At 29.7% G+C, this 19,518-nt stretch overlaps 1 protein-coding gene across 3 annotated transcripts in view; it reads right to left on the reverse strand.

Annotated features, from left to right (window-relative positions):
• Positions 1-333: 333 nt before the first annotated feature.
• Positions 334-19,518, reverse strand: part of LOC108694203 (ER degradation-enhancing alpha-mannosidase-like protein 3) — a 44,958-nt gene continuing 25,773 nt past the window's right edge. For 2 of the 3 annotated variants that reach the window (XM_018203568.1, XM_018203566.1), the window contains 7 exons: positions 13,846-14,190; positions 13,616-13,777; positions 13,448-13,546; positions 12,668-12,982; positions 12,384-12,597; positions 2,421-2,533; positions 334-2,326 (listed from right to left, as the gene is read on the reverse strand). In XM_018203568.1, the coding sequence (XP_018059057.1) occupies positions 638-2,326; positions 2,421-2,533; positions 12,384-12,597; positions 12,668-12,982; positions 13,448-13,546; positions 13,616-13,777; positions 13,846-14,190 (2,937 nt within the window). In that variant the 3' untranslated portion in view covers positions 334-637. The remainder of the gene's footprint in view (positions 2,327-2,420; positions 2,534-12,383; positions 12,598-12,667; positions 12,983-13,447; positions 13,547-13,615; positions 13,778-13,845; positions 14,191-19,518) is intronic. The other variant, XM_018203567.1, reaches the window with a different exon arrangement.

A 19,518-nucleotide genomic window follows, 5' to 3' on the forward strand; every position in this document is an offset into this window, starting at 1 on the left:
TATATATATAAAATACAAATTATAGAATTGATACATCAAAACTGCTTTCTTGGAAGAAAGAACTTTACTGCTACCCTATTTCAGTGTACAGAATATTATACTATAATACACGAAATGTACATGAGTTTAGCGCCTTGTTTACATCTTCACAACCACTTTAACACTTGTGTTGTACAGGTATGTCTATGAAACTTAATAAATTTTTTTATTAAGCATCAATTTAGAACCAATTTAGATTCTTTATATAAGTATAATATAGCAATATTATAATCTGACAATTTTATATTTCTTTATCGAATAGATATAATTTTTCTAGATTACTTCTCATGTGTGTGTGTGTGTGTGTGTGTGTGTGTGTGTGTTGCGCGCGCGCAAGAGGTGTTTTAGAGGTCAATTAACACGTTCCATGCCGAGCTACTCCTGTGCACAGAATAGTCACATCGTGTACTATTCATGGAATACGCGGTCTGAATGAAAAATTTAACGTGTCATCGATGGTACACACGGAACGTGTTGATTATATGCACATCTAGATCACAATGCAAAAATATCAGTTATAATGCAGTAGCCTTGTGGCCGTTGGAAATTCTGTTTTTGCATAATAATTATAATTATAGTCTAAATTTCAAAATTATTGTTATAATTCATTATCGATATGTTTAGCTGTACTCGATTTTGGTTTAGTTGCTTTATTTTTATTCATGTACTTTTTTTCATCATACTTTACTTTATTGGATTTTGTGGTACTATGTAGCGTATTTGCCATTTGTGGTTTCTTTTGAAACACTTTTTCCTCATTGATAATCCACATAGGATTTTTAAACTCTTTCAGTAAATCAGTGGATATAATTTTATTTTCAACAAAATCTTTCCGACTGGATGTCTTTGTTCTTAAATCAGTCTTGTGACTATGTTGTATATCACTAATGTCTTTTTGTAATTCTTGTAATAAAGTATGTTTATTATTGGGAGACGTAATCCTTGTATTGGATGTATCTTTAGCCATAGACGCATCAAAAATGTGAATTTTATTAGTATCACTCGATGCAGAATCTGCAGAAGACTTTTCTATCTTTTTATCTGTAGTTGTTTCTTTAAATTTCGCATCTACTTTTGTTAGTTGAAGAAAATCTATTTCTTTCTGAAAGGAACTTCGAACTTTATTCTCTCTATTTTCACTTTCGCTCTGATTTTGAGAAGAGTGCAGAATAATTTCGCCGGATTTGACAATATTCTTATCCTTTTTATTTTTTGTCATAATATTTTTCGATTCGTCGCTTATATCTTCATATTTTTGTAAGATATTTTGCTCAGAATATTTCACTGCTTTTTCTATTTCCGTTAATATGAAATATTCAAAATCCTCTAACTTTTCAGTACTTGATTCTTTAATTTTCTTTAAGATTCTAAGGTTTTTTCTTTCCAGTTCTGATTTACCTGTATTACTGTCACTAATAAATTCAGCGACTGCCAAATTGTTTTCTTTAGTTTTCCTAAGTATATTTTCTTTTTTATCTATATTTTTTAAATTCTTTTGCAAATCGGCAATCAATATGTCATAATATGAACTATCTTCCACTCCTGATTTCTCTAAATGCCTTTGGACACCATCAATTAATATTTCTTGATATGTAGTATGAACTTCTGCATGAATACGATCCAAAAGGGCGACATGCTGATTAAGGATCTCTTCTTCTTCGTCAAACAAATCAGTTAACATATGACGTAGAAATGAATAATTTTCAACTTGCGTAATGCCAGATTCCGAAATTTTTAGCAGTTGTTCCATTTCGGGACTCACAGATTTTACATTCTTCAATTTTGTAGCTATGGTTTTTAAATTCAGCACCATAGTATCCATATTAGTAAGTAAATATTGTTTCAATAGTTGCTGCTTGTTTGGTTCTAGTAATTGTCCCATCTTTTTAATAGATGAATTTGGCGCGACCACTAACAGCTCACTTAAGAACCATCGAACTTTATATGATAAAGACGTTTTCATAAGTACACCACGCGCCTTGTTAATCCAATTGTAATAGCTCTCCAAAATACAACTTCTGATTCTTATACCTTTGTTTTGTTTAGTGTTGAGAAATATTTGATTGACGAATACTTCTTTTAACTGATGCCACAAAACCTCTATCGGTGTAGAGACTGGTCTCAAGATGATAATTGTAGCTTCAGATGCGGCAGTAATTCTGATTTCACCACCAAGTGAATCTTTAACAATTTCTGCATGAAAATAATGAAAATCAATAGCGTCCTCCTGAGTTTCTTGCGATTCAATCGGAATCATCATATCTAAGTTCGATGTAATAGTTGTCGCCTATAAATATATGAAATTTTTATTTTTTAAGTTTTATATAAAATATAAAATAGTATCCTTATATAAAATTTTGAACAAAAAAAAAACAACAAACCTGCTGAGTTACATGTCGACTGAGAAATGATTTTAATGATCCTTTCAAACGTTCAAACAGTGACAAGTCAGTAGGTGCTTTAAGCTGAATTTCTTCTTTTGAAGAATATATCCCTGTAATCACATTTATTTATATAATGAAAGAAATGTTGTATATTTAGTATTAATTCAAAAATAATCTGGATAAATTGTGTTATGTAAAATTTTTAATTATAAATTCTTTAAATATGTTTGACTTAATTCTTTTTCTTTTTAAATAAAAATATTGAAGTATCAACAGCTTTATTATTGTAAGTAATAAAGCAGTTTATGCATTCTAGGTAATTTGGAAATTATACAAGGATCGGGATCATCATTTTTTTTTTACTCAATTTCACTTGTTGAATCCGAAAATTTAAAATAATTCGAGTTTCCAGGAAATATAATTTTAACAGAAAAAAGCAGTAGTTGATTTTATTATTTTGTCGATTTTTTTTATAAAATCAATTATTATTAAAGTTTTGACTTTTACTTATATTATAAAGTAAATAAAATTTCGTAATAAAGAGTGCTGGAGAGTGTTTACTGGAGCGAAATACTTCACAAGATTTTTCTGCAAGGAAATATCTCAAAAAGCATAAAGGATACTAAAAAATATTTCAAAGTGAAATGACTTTGAAAGTAATATATTTTAGTTACATTATATTTTTCTAGCCGGAGACGCTAAAAAGATATGAAGATTGCCTCAACTTTTTAAAATAGAATTATATAAATTTCTTATACTATGATTCTAATTATTCTGCATATAAAAGATTCTGCATATTAAGATATAATATAAGATAAAAGTATTAAGATATATACAAGTATCAAAGTAGAGATAAAAAATCAATAGTTCATGAAATATTAAAAAATTAAAGTAATAATAATAATAAAGGGCTCTAAATAATATAAATTAAAAATATGTATAATGACAGGAAATATGTATAATGACATATTAAAGAGCCAGGTATATACAAAGTATATACAAGTATCAAAGTGTAGATATAAAAAACCAATTCATGAAATATTTTATACTTTATTTTGATATATTTTGACATGAAATATTAACAAATTAAAGTAATAATAATAATAAAGTAATAATAATAATAATAATAAAGAGCTCTAAATAAATTAAAAATATATATAATGATAAGATATTGAAGAACTAATCACAGAATTTGTTGTATAAAAACAATTAATATATTCAAGCAATAATCACATTGAGTTATTATTAAAACCTAATCTCATGAATTCGAATTTTTGACATGTTTCAGCTACTTATTTGAATCCTCAGAAAAAAGCTTTCAGAGAAAACAATTAATTTAATTATAATTACGACTTCTTCTCAATCGCTTTTGGTAAGTTGTTTCCAGAATAATTGGATAAAATGGAGCTGCTCACCTGACGGTTGGACAACTGTGTCGAGAATCTGATTGTGCTGACAATGAAATATAAGAAAATTTTCTCTTTAAGAATTAGCAGGAATAATTATTATTCTGGTAAAAACTTACTGACCTTGAACAAATTGTAGTCGGTTAAACATAACTAACATGTTAATTAATTAAGAACTTATATTGTAAGTCGGTCAGTGTAATAGTAAAGAATAATGATAAAACAATTTTAAATAGAGGAATAAAAATGATGAAAAATTGTATATTAAAATATTGCGTCCGTAGTCATAGAATAAAATTGAATATAATAACTTAAATAAATTATCATAAATTAAATTAAATTAAATTAAATGTATAATACACGACACAGACAAACACTGATTGACAAAATAATGATACAAAATCGAATATTGTTAATTATCTATATATGCTTTATGAAGACCTTCTGTGTCTGTTCGTAGATTGAGACCATTTATTTGTTTTTTAATACTAAGTATTTTAGAAGTTAAATGTTTTCTATACAAAGGTTCTTCATCAAGATTTTAACGTTGTCCCAATCAAATTCGTGATTATACTGCATTCTATGATTGATTATAACAGAACGAGCAGTGATTCCAATTTATATTTCTATTCCAGTTTCTATATTTGGATATTCTTGTTTTTAATTGTTCTGCTCGTCTGTCCAATATAACATCACATTCTTTGCACATTATTTTGTATATTAAATTGTTTTTGCATGATGCGGAAGAGGTCTTTATAGATTCTGATAAATTTTTTAAATTTATTCATACTGTAGAATGAAATCTTGACGTCTTTACTTTCAATCAATTAAATTTATTGAAAATTGATGATATATATGATTCTGTAAACCAAGTTGTATTACTTTCTGAGTTCTGGCAACTGAAATGATTTTCTATGGCTGTTGATTTTTTTATGAATGATAGTTTTTATGCGTTTAATTGTATTAAAGATGAGTTGTGATGAGTTGTATATTCATTATGAATTAGTATAGTCATTCAATTATAGAATTAGGATAGTTATATTAGAATTAGATATTTTGAATTAGTGTCTCAATTATAAAATTTAAATTTTTCTCGTGATGTATCGAGTCAGATAATAAAAAAGCTTTGTCTACTAAATTGTGTAATCGTGCATATTTTTTTAGAGGTAGGGTGGTTTGAATAAAAGTTTAAGTATCTTCCCGAGAAGTTCGGTGATACCGAATAGTTAAATGTGAGATTATTCTCTTTCTTACTAATAGTGACGTCTAAAAAGTTCAATACATCTCCTCCTCTTTCTATGTTAAATTGCAGACGTGGATGGAAAGAGTTAAAACAGTCTAGTATGAGATCAATTTGGAAAGAGGGAATAAATAAATCATCCACATAGCGATAATAGAAAGGTAACGGATTGTTTAATGAATGACATCAAGACTGCAATCTAGTCTTTGCAATTAACCAAGTTAGCAACAATGGGGAACAATGGAGAACTTATAGGTATGCCAAAGCATTGTTTATTGATTCTTTTATTAAATGTAAAAAAAAAGTAGAATAGAAAAGTACTAAATTATTTAGTACAAACTGTACTACCACGAGGAATTCTGTTTTTGCAATGCTACATTTTTTGGAGATATAGAACTAATTTTCATTTAAGCAATCCATTGCAATATCTAATGGGATGTTCGTTCCAAAAGCGAGACAATGTCGAGAGAAATTAATTCAAAATTGTTCTCAATTTATGTTTTTGAAACTCTCCACCAATTTTTTAGCTATTTTTTATGTAACTGTCTGCTTTTAGAATAGATTTCCATCATGATTTTTTGGAGAAAGGAAGCTAGATTATATAGTATCATACGGACTGCCTATAGAGATGATAATTTTATAGGACAGTCCCGATTTATGAATTTTCAAGAGCATCCTATCACTGTAATATAGACTTTTATATTTAGAGTCATTAATAATTTTATCTCTTTTCCATCTTGTAAACAAATCTCATAATTCTTTAGTAAGTTTTTTTTAGCAAGATCTTTTTTTATAACTTCATATGATATTCTTCTTATTTCTGTTAGGTAGAGAAAAATTTTCTCCTAATAAAAAGCATTGCATGTTTTCCGGAATCGTAATAGATAAATTCACGAACTATTTCTTTCTGAGGATGATAATGAAAGATTAACATAGCATTTCTATCTTTCAAATATATATCGTGTTTATGAATATAAACATTTTTCCATTGTCGATCTATATATGATGCGATTTTCGACAAGATAAACATATTGGTTTAATCGTAATATCGTCACAGAAATTGGGACTTATGCGTCCACGACGATCACACTTTGTGAATAATATCTGACAGAGGAGAGAAGTATTTTGAGTGTTTGATTGAATTAAATTCTATGGATACATATTAAAATTTATGAAAAAATCACAAATTTTGAATAACCGTTAATTAAGTAAAGATTTTGTTTTAATTATTATGTATTTAATTATTATATTTTATTGTTCAATTATACACAATAATTATACATAAGTAGGTCAAAACATTATGAATCAATGATTTACATTTAAATTTAATTTTATATTGAGACAATTCTAAAACTTACATACTGATGATGACTAGATTGTGAAATGGTATACGTTGTTATAATTTGAATATAATTATTACGTAAAAGATTTAGTATTCGATTTTTATGTTCTTTATTATTGAATGTTTTAAATATTGAATATTTCGTAAACTATTAGTTTGTTGGTATCTTAATATTTTTATGCAGAATAATTAAAGAAATCATATTATGTACAAAAATTATATAATTCCATTTTGAAAAATGGAGATCATGTTTTTGGAATTTTTTCAAAATTTTTTATCAACTTTTTACTGTACTGCATTTTCTCATTTTCCAACATGAAAAAATACGGTATTAAAAAATTCTGAAAAAATTCTGAAAAAATTCTTAGAGCTCTATGAGAAGAAAATAAACAATTTTTGTCTCTTGCAGTTTTTCTGTAATAAAGTTGATAGCATTTGAGTAAAAAATTATTGAAGACCAATTTTCGGCAATTTTTAGCAGTTAATATAATATCTTGTCAACTATTGCGAAAATTGCAAAATGATAAAGGATTTTCCGTCTCTTTAGTCCGCACTACATGTCCACGAACTCCGTCAAAATAATTATCGGACTCTGTATTCTTGGAAGAATTTTTTGTCTAATTTTCCTTACAATTCAAATTTTTTTTGCCATGACAATTTAATATAAACAACCAATTTTCTTCGTCCAATTCATACAATTAATTAACAAAAATTTTAAATATCTATGTTGATACATAATGTGAATATCCTAATCCAACTTTTTTGTTTAGACAACATCAGTAAATTAGTTGAAATGAAAATATTAAACATTGGCTTGTCGTTAACTGTGAGAAACACGTTCTGACTCCAGCAATATATAAGAAAGATGAATATAAGATATCCACCATGATATAAGATTTGTATTTTATTGCTGCATTTTTTATTGTTGCATTCTCTGAATTGGTGCAAATAATGCAATAAACTGAAATAAAACGTATTTGTTTCACTTCAACTTATTGCACCATATGCACCAGTTCAGAGAATGCAACAATAAAAAATAGATCTATAGTTATGTATAAGAGGATGGAAATATTATTAAGTAAGGGATTTTCTCCAAATATAGGAATATACATAGGGGAAATATATAAAAAAAAACTATGATAATGACTGGCGATAAACAAGTTGAGATTTAATATAAAAAACCGGACTTCTTAATAATTTCGATAATAATCTACAGTTTCGAATGAAAAACATTGCGAGCGCATTTCAATTGTAAGAAAAATCAGACAAAAAATTCTTTCAAGAATATAGGCAAATGCGATAGATATTTATATTTTATAATACTTTTAATTTTTTTTATAAAGATGATTAACATAATGAGAATGGCTTAATGTCGAAAACTTTATATAATACATTAAACTAAGATTTAATGGAATAATTCGTAAAACATCTGGCGTGGAGTTGTATGCTTCGTTTTGTTGTTTTATTCGTCCTGTTTTATAAGTCCTATTTTATTACTATTGTTCCAAAACAACTTAATTTTTTTCCAGTTTTTAATCTAAATCAATAGTTAATTCAAAAATGATTTTTTTTTTAGTCAAAAATATCAAAAATCATTTTCCATATCTTAGAAATGTTTGACTTAGAAAATAGTTATGAACCTCTTCCTTCTCTTACTCCTCTTACACCTTTTAAATCCCTGAATCTTAAAAATGGCTCTAGAAAAACGGCAGAATATGGATTCGATTATTTTAAAGGACTATATCTTTTATGTAAAAACATCTTTCAACTGTCTGGAAATGACATTCGCGTTTCGGAGATGAGACTCCCTGTAGCTGAATTTTTTGACTATATCGACATATGCAATGCGATGCAGGTTAAGGTTCAACGTTTATACATGTACTGTGATCTCAACTTTTTTGTTTACACTCCGATGAAAAATGAGTCGGAACATGTAAGCACGCAAATTTCAACGTATTAAATTGATTTTGTCAAATATTAATGGTTCAATTTCCTAAAGTCCTAAAATAATTTGTATTACCGACTAACCCATATAATTTCTGTATAACAATTTTTTTTTCTCTGATTCGAAAATCTTTTTCCAGGATTAAAATATACGTATCTGTAAAGAGGAGTCTGCTGAGAACGACAAAAAATTTTGAAATTGAGATTTTTATTACTTAATATAATATGGCATTCTAAAGCTATCACATCATAGCAACAGGGCCTCTATTCTGTAACTATCTTTACACGCTCAACAAGTTGTCGTTACGCAGATACTTTATGTGATGAAAAAATTGCGCAATGACATGAACAATTGTTGGTAGACGTAAAACAGTAAAGCCTATTCTACAATAGTCGTAAGCGTAGTTGTAAGAATTGATTAATCAAGTTGAATGTGAGGATAATATTTGATCGATTGGTCAATTCTTACAACTATAATCACTTACAGCTGTACTTATGGTTATTGTAGAATAGGCATTAGGATGCCGTCACATACAGCCCGTAATCCGTAATCCGCACCAGATATCCGCAAATTTAATCCTAATTCTTGTTTTTTAATATACATCTCGGAAATCATTCTCCTGTAGTAAGATGGTTTTGAATCTACAATCTTCTTCAATCACATTATTCCAATCCAGATTTGTTATGCAACCGGTGTTGAGACACAACAGATAGAGAATTGGTTTTTTTTATGTCTGTTTTATATTCTTTTATATATGCGTATTTAATTTTCTTTTTGTTTGCTCGACATGTGAGGCTTCGTCTAAACAATTAATCTACTACTCGATGGAACTCTACTACCTCGGCGTGCTCTTCTTTTTTTAAACGGTCTTTTCCTGTTTTAATAAAAGTATTGAATGTATTGATTATGGAGGAAATATTTTCTGAAAATTTAGGATGTGATAAGATAAAATTCTGTCCAACTGCCCTATTATTACCCCTTTTTTGTGTTCAACTGGATGATTAGAAGTGAAGTTTAAAAATCTGCCTGAGTTCGTGAGTTTTTTATAATCAAAAATAATTCTTCCATTAGTCTCACAATCTAATAATTCTTCCATTAGTCTCGCTATGCTCAATCATAAACTTCATTCTTTCATGATACGAGTTAAAAAGATCGAATATTTCATCGATTTGATCTTGTGGAGATACTAATATAATATCATCAACATAGCGATAATAAAAAGGAATATCTGTATTGATGGTCTTGAAAATATCATTCTCCAGATCTTGTACAATAAACACCAATATCGAAGAAAATGAAGATCCCCGATATTGATAGCATTCCAAAAATTTATTTAAAAATTGTTGTAATTAAAATTCAGACAATTGATTTTAATAATTCTAATTCGTTTTTGTGTTTCTTTTGAATGACTACACAAATCTAATAATCTGATGAGTGATGTGATTCTACTTAGTGACGCAATGTATGATATCGATTTTATTTTATATAAGTTTTTATATTATTATTATAAGTTAATATTTTTAATAGTCATTGAGCTATTCATTACATAGCTAATTTGACATAAAGAAGAACGAACTAAATTATCGGGAATCATCAACTTGGAATTTGCATTATTTATGTAATTTCGATTTATATTTTATATTGATAAGGAATTAAAGGATCGAAACGTTTATTTTATTCGTTTTGTTACATTCACACGAAAATAAAGAATTTTCTTTGCATCCGAACAGCTGATGTAGGCTTTGATGGGCTTTTTTATATTTTTCACTTTAAAAATTGTATCATTGAATTTAAAAAACATAGAATCCAAAATGATTGAAATTGCAGTTAAGAATTCCTCGAGTTGAATATTCTTGTGTATCTGTTCCCATCTTCTTTTTATACTTTTTAATACTAGATGTTTAGGTATGTTAGTGTACATCGATATTACATCAAACGACACAATCTTATAATTATGTTCTATTGGCATGCCGTTGAGTTTTTGACAAGTTCAAAACTATTTTTAATATAGCCGAAATTTTTTTCTATGTTTTTTTCAATATCTTTTAAATAAGTTGCAAGATGAAAAGACTTTATGTAGCGAACTATTAATCTTAAGGGATTCCCTTCTTTGTGTACTTTTAGAAGACCATAAATCCTCGACAATTTTCGGCAATCGTCAGAAACATATAATTTTTTATAGGTCTGGTCTATAAGTTTTTTGTTTTTCTATTTCGTTAGAATTTCCGTCATTATTTTATTAATAGGATTTTTATTCACATTAGTGTAAGTATTTTGATCCGACAAAATATCATTCATTTTATTTTTGTCATCTACATTTAATATTACGGTGGTATTTTTTTTGTTTTTCGCTTTAATAATTAAAATACTGTTCACAAATAAAATTTTTTAAAACTTTTATGCTTTTTTTAGTAATTGTTGTCAGAATTATTCGTAGTCGTATATTTTATTGTTTGTAAAATTGGAATTGAATCCTGATCAAATTATGTGTTCTTTCATCTAATTTAATTAAATTACTCTCAATGTACTTAATATATTCTACTGTTGCCTCTTTATCAGTATGAGTATTATTGGATAAATTAAAGCGTTGATCTAATTGTAATATAACTTTGGCAATATCAGGAATATCAATGTCATTAAAGGTTTATCAGCTATTGTTTAATCTTATGATATTTAATTTTTTGGCTGCGAATCTGATATGTTATTTATACAGCATACTAAAGATAATCTGATATAGGCCGAAATGTTTATGGATTTGTTATTGTTAAAATAAGAATTTTAAATATATGACATTCGCAAAAGCATCTTGTGGCTGAATGCTCCTTGTATTTTATATTTGTATTTGTGAGCTTGTAAATTTATAAACTTTTTAGGTGTTTCAAAAAGATTATCTATGAAGAGCATTGAAAATTGTGTGTGTCTATGAAACATTTTGTCCTCTATTAAATAATCTTTCATTATAGCTAACTAAGAACAACCTGAAAATTATTAAGCAAAATAAAATTAAAAAAATTCTGTCTATTGTCGAATGCAGCCATTATGTGCGAGTAGAGTAGTTCATCCATAACAGAGGACTATTTTTTGTTCGTGCGAAGTTATAGTTTTAGGGGGGTGAAACACCTCTTTGAAAAAAAATCAGTTTTTTTTTATTTCAAAGCGAATATTGTTGAAACTGTAAAAGATAGAAAAAAATATTCTGAATAAAAGTTGAATAGTTTCCTGAATACTTTAGAGTTAAAAAATTTTTTTTGAAAATCAGAGCGAGAGGATACAATAAATAAATAAATAACAAGTTTTCTTTTCATTATAATTTTAAAATTGTAATTTCGCATGAACAAAAAATAATTTTACGTTACGGAATGTAACGGTGAACTCCTTTAATCGTATACAATGTTTCAGAATTATTTGATTTTTTGGCTGGTATCCCTTGTAAGTATTAGTGAGCGGTGCAATTGCGCACTGTAGCAATTGCTCACTGCCAATTATAGCGACTTCTACGTAGGGAGTTTACGATTTTTTTTTAGTGCTGTGATTGGATTGTGCGCAATTATATCGTGGGCAATTGCCGTATACTCTAAGTTTTATTATCAAAATATATAAATAAGAAATCCAGAACCCATATAAAAATGAGTAAAGTTTATCTATTTGTAATGATCTGTATCTATTTGTAAGAATATGCAGTAAATTTTAACAGATTCTTTAGAATCAATTTTTCCTTTATGAAAATATTGTGAGAAATCATCATTTATCACATCTTTGCAATTTTTAACTTTTAAATATTCTATAAGTTAAATATTCTATAAGTTGTAATAAAATAAGTTTACTTTAATTTAATTATCGATTCTCTAAAATTTAATTCAAAAGAAAAGCTTTTCTATTTTAACTGTTAATATAATAACTCTAAAAATAATATTTCGAATAATATTTTTGCCTTAAAAAATCGATTCCAAACATGAAAGAATTAAAAAATAATGCACGAGAATAACATGTTTATTTTGTAGTACGATATTTGACTCTTCATAGTTACCAAGTGTGACAGTAAGATCGCCATTTGCCATATTAATAGCTGTCATCAGTTCAGCTGCCTCTGTGAAAAAGAGAAACACGACAGGTATTGTGACGTCATCGATCTCTTTTCCATCGCCTGACATTGCAAACATGGGCGAAGTTGCTGCACTCGAACCTGCAACGTTATCCAATACTATTCCGGCAAGAGCACCAGCTTGTTGAATTCTTCGCGCCTAGAATCAAACATGAAAATCTAAAGCTAATGAAAGATGATTTGGAAAAATATTTTGCAGCGACATATACCTTTTCTATGAACATGCAATTTCCTCGATCCATTATTACTATCTTTCCTGCCAATCTATCCGCGTTCAGCAGATCTGTGCAAGCTGCGGGCGGATATGTAAATATTACTTTTCCAGTAATCTTATCGAAATTCTGTAACTCAGGTCCAAACTGTGCTGGTCCGGCTAACAACGTAATTTTTTCTGGTGGATCTGTGTTAGGTTTTGTGAACGTTACTGTTTGCGGTTTAGTTTCCGGTTGTATTTGCATCTTGGTAAGTTCAACCATTTCTTGCATAAACAATAATCCTTCCTCCGAATCTTGTGGTGTCTTTGCCTATTTTAACAAATATAGTTTATGATATATAAAGTTTAAATGAATAAATGTCAAATATTCTAAGGATGTATTTGACAAACAAACATGAAAAAATTCATATAAATATAAATCTAGAAGCACTTAATTTCCAATTTTTTTTCTTCAGTTGTATTCCGTTTTCGCTGCAAGTATTAGAAATCTATTCACATATGTTATACGTATTTATGTAATATAATTATATGTAGTAATAATGTTATATGCAGATACATATACTACAGATTTGCAACACAGTAAATAATAGAAGGAGTTTTTATATTTTACAATAATGTATGTAAGATTGAAAGTTATAATGGCAAATCATATACATCCCTGGAATATTTACTTTATTTACACTATGTATAACGTATTATTATAATGTATCATATACAAAATAAGATAATAATATATTAAATATAATGTTTTATGATGTTTAATGTGACAAATTACATTAGAAAATGTGTGCAAAAGTTGAACCCGTCCATCGGTTAATGTTAGAGTTGTTATTCCCATATCACTCAACATTTTCAGATGTTCTAAATTATTTGCCTGTAGAAAAAAAATTTGATCTTTAAATAAATTTTTGTTAAAAAATATGAATTTAATATAAATAAATACCTGAAATTGCGATGCGCTTAATCTTCGCTTAATCGATCGTCTCGGACAAACATCCTCTACCATATTTCTCAAAGGTTGCCTTACTGTTGCCGGAAATAAATGCAAACTATTTGGGCAAGTACGGTCAAACTCGTCCACATAAACAATATCGCGTTCAAGATCCTAATTAAAAAAGTAAAATTTACATCACTGTACTGCCGAATCAATTGCAGCTTGCAATATATACTTACAGATGAGATATTTGTCCTGATGGAAGCAAGTGTAAGTGGCAATAAATGACCTTCAGTGGTAAAAATAAATTCATCCAAGTCTAAAACCAATTCGCCTGGTTCCACGAATAATAAAAATAAGTATTTAAATGTCTCAGACAATACAAAGCTATCCATTGTGTCATCATGTTTGTTAGTTCTAACATCCGATACAGCTGCATAACCACATGGCACTCTTGCATACGTTTGCAAACTCTTGAGAACTTTACGTCCAACTCCCAAATAATAATGGTCACCTGTGGCTCGATACAAGAAGTAAGTAGATTCTAAAAATTCTGGTCTGAGTGGATGATGCCCCCAATGTACCTATTTGCAAACATTATTTAAATTACGTATACAATATGATGTAATAAATATGACGATTAATTTTGAAATTTCCAGAGAATTTTCTTCAAAGAAGACACACAAAAAAACTTAAGCAGTAAAACGAGTAAACTAGTAAACGAATTAATCAATCATAGTAAAAACTATTGTATAAAGCCAAAGATATGCTCATGTGCATGGCCATGCCCCCAACCTTAAAAACCAATAAGAATTGTTCACAAGCGTACGTCATCATTAAACACGAAATTCGAATGTATGCTTTTAATCCAAAAAATTTTCCGACGCCTTTCAATCCGACTCATTTTTTGTCTTATGATAGTAATTTTCACATCCTTTAACTGCACAACACATTTTTAATATGAAATCATTCGAACTTTGAACTACAAAATTTATTCGGCATGTACTGCACATACATATGTTGGCAATCATGATACAATATAAAGACAAGGGTATACTCATGTTCACGTCCACTGGCTAAATAGAATTGTTAACAAGTATACGTCATCGTTACGCAGTAAATTCGAACGTGTCATTTCAAACATTGCACCTTTTTCTTGACATATTGTCCATTTTTCGAATATAGTTCGTGCATCCTTTCATTGCATAACTTATTTTTTTATTTGTAATATAAGCACAATCCTTACTTATATTGGGAGTACAAATAAGTTTCCGTTTTTCATCAAAAATTAAGTTAAATTAATTAATTTATTGTGAAAGAACGGTACATAATGTTTTATTCAAAGTAATGGCCATCGCTAGCCACTACTTTTTCCCATCTTTCTGGTAGGTTGTGGATACCGCGTAGGAAGAATCATCTTCATCTTTTGAGGCTATCCAATCATCGATAATACAATTTTTTATCTTCATATGATGTGAAGTGCTGCTCAGACAGGTCATGTGTCATCGATCGGAACAAGTGGTAGTCGGAAGGAGCAATGTCTGGAGAATACGGCGGGTGGGGTAGAACTTCCCATTTGAGTGTTTCTAAGTAGGTTTTGATTGGCGCCGCAACATGTGGTCGAGCATTATCATGCAGGAGAATAATTTTGTTATGCCTGGAGTAGTAGTGGGCGGGTTTTTCCTTGAATGCTCGATTCAATCTCATCAATTGTGTTCGGTAGAGAGCCCCAATAATGATCTCGTTCTCGGTTTGAGCAACTCATAATACACGACACCAAGCTGATCCCATCAAATACACAACATGAATTTTTTTCCATGAATATTCGACTTGGCTGTCGATGTTGAAGCATGGCCAGGTGGTCCCCATGATTTCCTCTTCTTTGGGTTATCGTAATGGATCCATTTTTCACCAGTGACGATGCAAAAAATCCTTTCGTTTATGCCTGGCAAGCAGCATTTCACATGTATAAAATCGGCGTTTCAACGTTTCTCGGCTTCAGTTCATATGGAATCCAATTCCCTTACTTTTGAATCATTCCCAATGATTTCAAACAATATGAAATTATTTGTTGAGTCATTCCTAATGTAAGTTCTTTTTGCGTTTGGCACGAATCTTCATCCAATAATGCTTCCAATTCCGCGTCTTCGTACACTTTCGGCCTTCCGCTACGTTCTTTGTCTTCGACGTCAAATTCATTGTTCTTAAACTTTTGAAACCACCCACGACAACTTTTCTCACTTAAGGCAGCATCACCATATGCTTTTGCAAGCAATCTATGAGCCTCAGCTACAGATTTCTTCAAGAAGTAAATCAAAAGTTCCCGCAAATGACACTTATTCGGCTCAAAACTCGACATTTTCGTACAAAAAAAAATATATGATGCTGATACAAAATCGCTAATATTTCAAGGTTATGGTGTTGCCGGATGTCCAATCTTATGATATGTCGTTTTACATCAAACAATTTTAACTATAGTTTATTAGTGGCGCCGTCTTTTGCAAACGGCGGAAATTTATTTGTACTCCCAATAGTATGTTAACACACACAGATGCTACTCAGGAAGAATTATCTCATACAGCTAGAATATAATGACCATATTTGATGAACAAGAATTCCTGCGGATAGAGGGGGCTGGCCGTATGTTTGTTGCATACGCAGTGGCCTATCACCGAACGAGCATATCCTTGTCTTTATATCATGAGATCATTATTAATTATGATTCTACAATGAGTCAGAAGTCTTATAGCGTATTCGATTTACTGACTCGGCCCGACTCCGAGTCAATAGTCTGTTCTGTTTAACTATAAAAGAATTATAAAAGAACAATTACTGTGCAAGAAATGCAACTAAAAAGACCGTTGACTCGGAGTCGGGTCGAGTTATTTACACCTCTGTTACACGGCACGCTTAATCGGGTTTAATAACATCAGTAGTTAATTGGTCAATCATAGCTATTCCTTGGAAGAACGGAACGATTGGCCAATTTTATAACTACAGATGTTATTAAACTTGATTAAAGGTGCAGTGTAAATGTAGCCAATGCTTGGTTCGATCTTAATCCTAAAAATCAGCCAATAGAGCCAGTCCTAATTGGTCCTAACTGAAATCTATATTTGATTGATTGCATTCAGCAAATTGGTGTACCCTTTTAGATCATTCAATAGCAGCAAACGATTATGAATCTGCTCCGCAACAATTGAGTCTGCTGAACGCGACCATTGGCTGAATTTTAGGATTTTAGAATTAAAACCGAAACATAAATCAGACATAAATCGAATATGTTATTAATCTTAAGAGGATATTAGAACGACGACCGAACTCGATCGAAGTCGATAGTACAAACATTTTTTAATTTCAAATTCGATAGTAGTGACATCTTTCATTCATTTCTTATATTTATTATATATCGTGTCTCACTCAAACACAATCATCTATCCTTATCTAACATATTGCAACGCATCTCTCTTGCAAGGTCGAACGCTTACTAGACACAATTGTTAAACGCAATATTGTTTTGTTTATCATTTCGAGTCTTCGCTCAGCGCTCGTATATATATCATTTGCAGATTAATATAAATTAGATAAATCTTTCTTTTGAAGCTTTTTTTAATATTGTTTCATAAACAATCAAAAACTCATAAGGAAAGTTACCCAGATGTCCAATTAATTTTGAAAAAGTAATGGTTATAAGTTATAATATCCTATCTCCTATTAACTAAAGTGTGTGCTATTCGTTCGAATTTAATATTCATTAGAAAAATGGATTCAAAGTCCGCTATAAGCGGCTTTAAAAATGGACTTAAATGATATTTTTTCGTAACTTTCTTTTGTTGTTTGGATTTTTCTACATACGTATAATATATGCAAGTAGAATAGAAAGGAAAATTTGAGTCTCAATTCCAATAATGTTGATTATTTTTGTATCTATCCCTCCCGCAGTTTGAATACACGTAAAATTGTATGAATGTATGTACGTATAAAAGTACATCTATTTTCTTACTTATTATACATTTTCATTACATTCCTGTTTTTTAATTCATAACATAATTGATCTACGTGAATAATATAATAAAATTTTATTTGCACATTATAGTAAATAAAAAAACATATGTACTTTATGTACACACATTCATATAATTTATGTACATACATTTTACGTACATACATTCATACAACTTTATAAGTGCACCATATTGAAATATAATTTGAACTTCGAGAAGGATAGATAAAAAAATGTTCAACACTCATCATTAGAATGGAGATTCAAGTTTTCTCTTCTATTTCACTTACGTATATTACTCACACGTATGTATATTTTTTATTCCATTTAATAAATTCGTAGATTTGCAAAGTTCTGACAATTTGGCCCTTAATCAGTGAAGTTGGCCAATACTTAATTATCGTTAATTGTACAAGTTGACTTTGGTCAACTTCACCAATAAGACTGTCAACTCATTATAGAATCAGTATAAGACTTAACGTGAGCAGTAGCAAATGTCGAATGTTGAATTTTCTTAGGTTGTAGTCAAAATTTCGCTACCAAATGCTTCGAAGCATTTGATGGACCAATTAGAAGAAAGAATTTTACAAACTGACTAAAAACGCTTCAAAGTGTTTGCAACATCACATTGACCATACTCTTACTAGCCTAGTTTATATCAAGTTTATACCAAGCAGGGTCATCAAATTTCCATATAAATTTTTTTAGCATAAATTTTCATTGATTTTTATGTATGCGTATTAAGTACTATATCCGTACCAAATCACTTGATATATTGAGTATAAACACTAGGAGATTACTTCAGTGCGTTTTGGTCTGATACTCACGAATCACAAGTGAGAGAAATGAAGGGGAGGAAGAAGGAGGAAAGAGCGGAAGAGAGGGGCGGGAGGGAGGGAGGGGAGAGAGAGAAAGCAATAAAGACATCGTGTCCATTCTGAGACAAATCGGTATAAATAAAGCCGTATAAAATATTTAATTTGCACCAATTTGATACGCGTACTACCTAATTTAACGATATAAAAAAGGTCACTGCTTAAGTGCTTAAGTCTTATGTCAAAGGTGCATTTTCACGAACTGCACAAAGTAATCGTTTTAGTAACAAAAAAGATTACGTGACTTTATGAAAACTGACTTTTATGAAAAAGGGTCAAGGAGTGCTGAATTTGATATTTGAGTGACAGATTTAATAACATTCGTTCACGTTTTTCATGTGTTATTTGTAATATTAATGTGTTACATTAAAGTTATTCACAGTTAGATATTCCAACTGTATCGAATCCTTTTATTTGAATCAACAAAAAAAAAAAGAATAGATTATATAAATCGTGATCAATGCTAGTCAATACGGTCGACACGAGCACTTTGTTAACAGTGTTTGATGTTCATAGTTGAAACTGTTCAAACTATTGTTGCCGATTTTAAAGGAAAATTGAAACGCAAAAGATTTAATATACATTTATTAAATTTAAATCTTTTGCGGCACGAACTTTCCGGACAACCCAATACAAAATTTCAACCGCTAGTGTAAGGCCGGATTTACACCTTGGCAGAAAAGAGGAAAGCGGAAAAGCGGAAACCAATCGGAACTCGCAGTAGTAGTACATTTCGCTTGTCTGCTTCTGTCTTTCCCTTTTGAGTTCTGATTGACTTCCGCTTTTCCGTCAAGATGTGAACTCGGCCTAACAGCGACTGATCTGTTGCTCCAATTGTTTATTTTATTTAGCAAGACATGAAATTCTACCTTTTTTTAAAGAGGATTCTAGAGCCATTTGTGGACTAAATCATATAATTTTTGAATAATAATTACTTCTTTCTCTTTTAGATTCAAAACTCCTTTTCCATGATTAAAGTACGCATTAATACATGTTTGTGAAGTTTTTGCCGAGAACATAAAAATAAAAAAAAT

Source organism: Atta colombica, unplaced genomic scaffold (assembly GCF_001594045.1).
Source record: "Atta colombica isolate Treedump-2 unplaced genomic scaffold, Acol1.0 scaffold118, whole genome shotgun sequence".
NCBI lineage: Eukaryota > Metazoa > Arthropoda > Insecta > Hymenoptera > Formicidae > Atta > Atta colombica.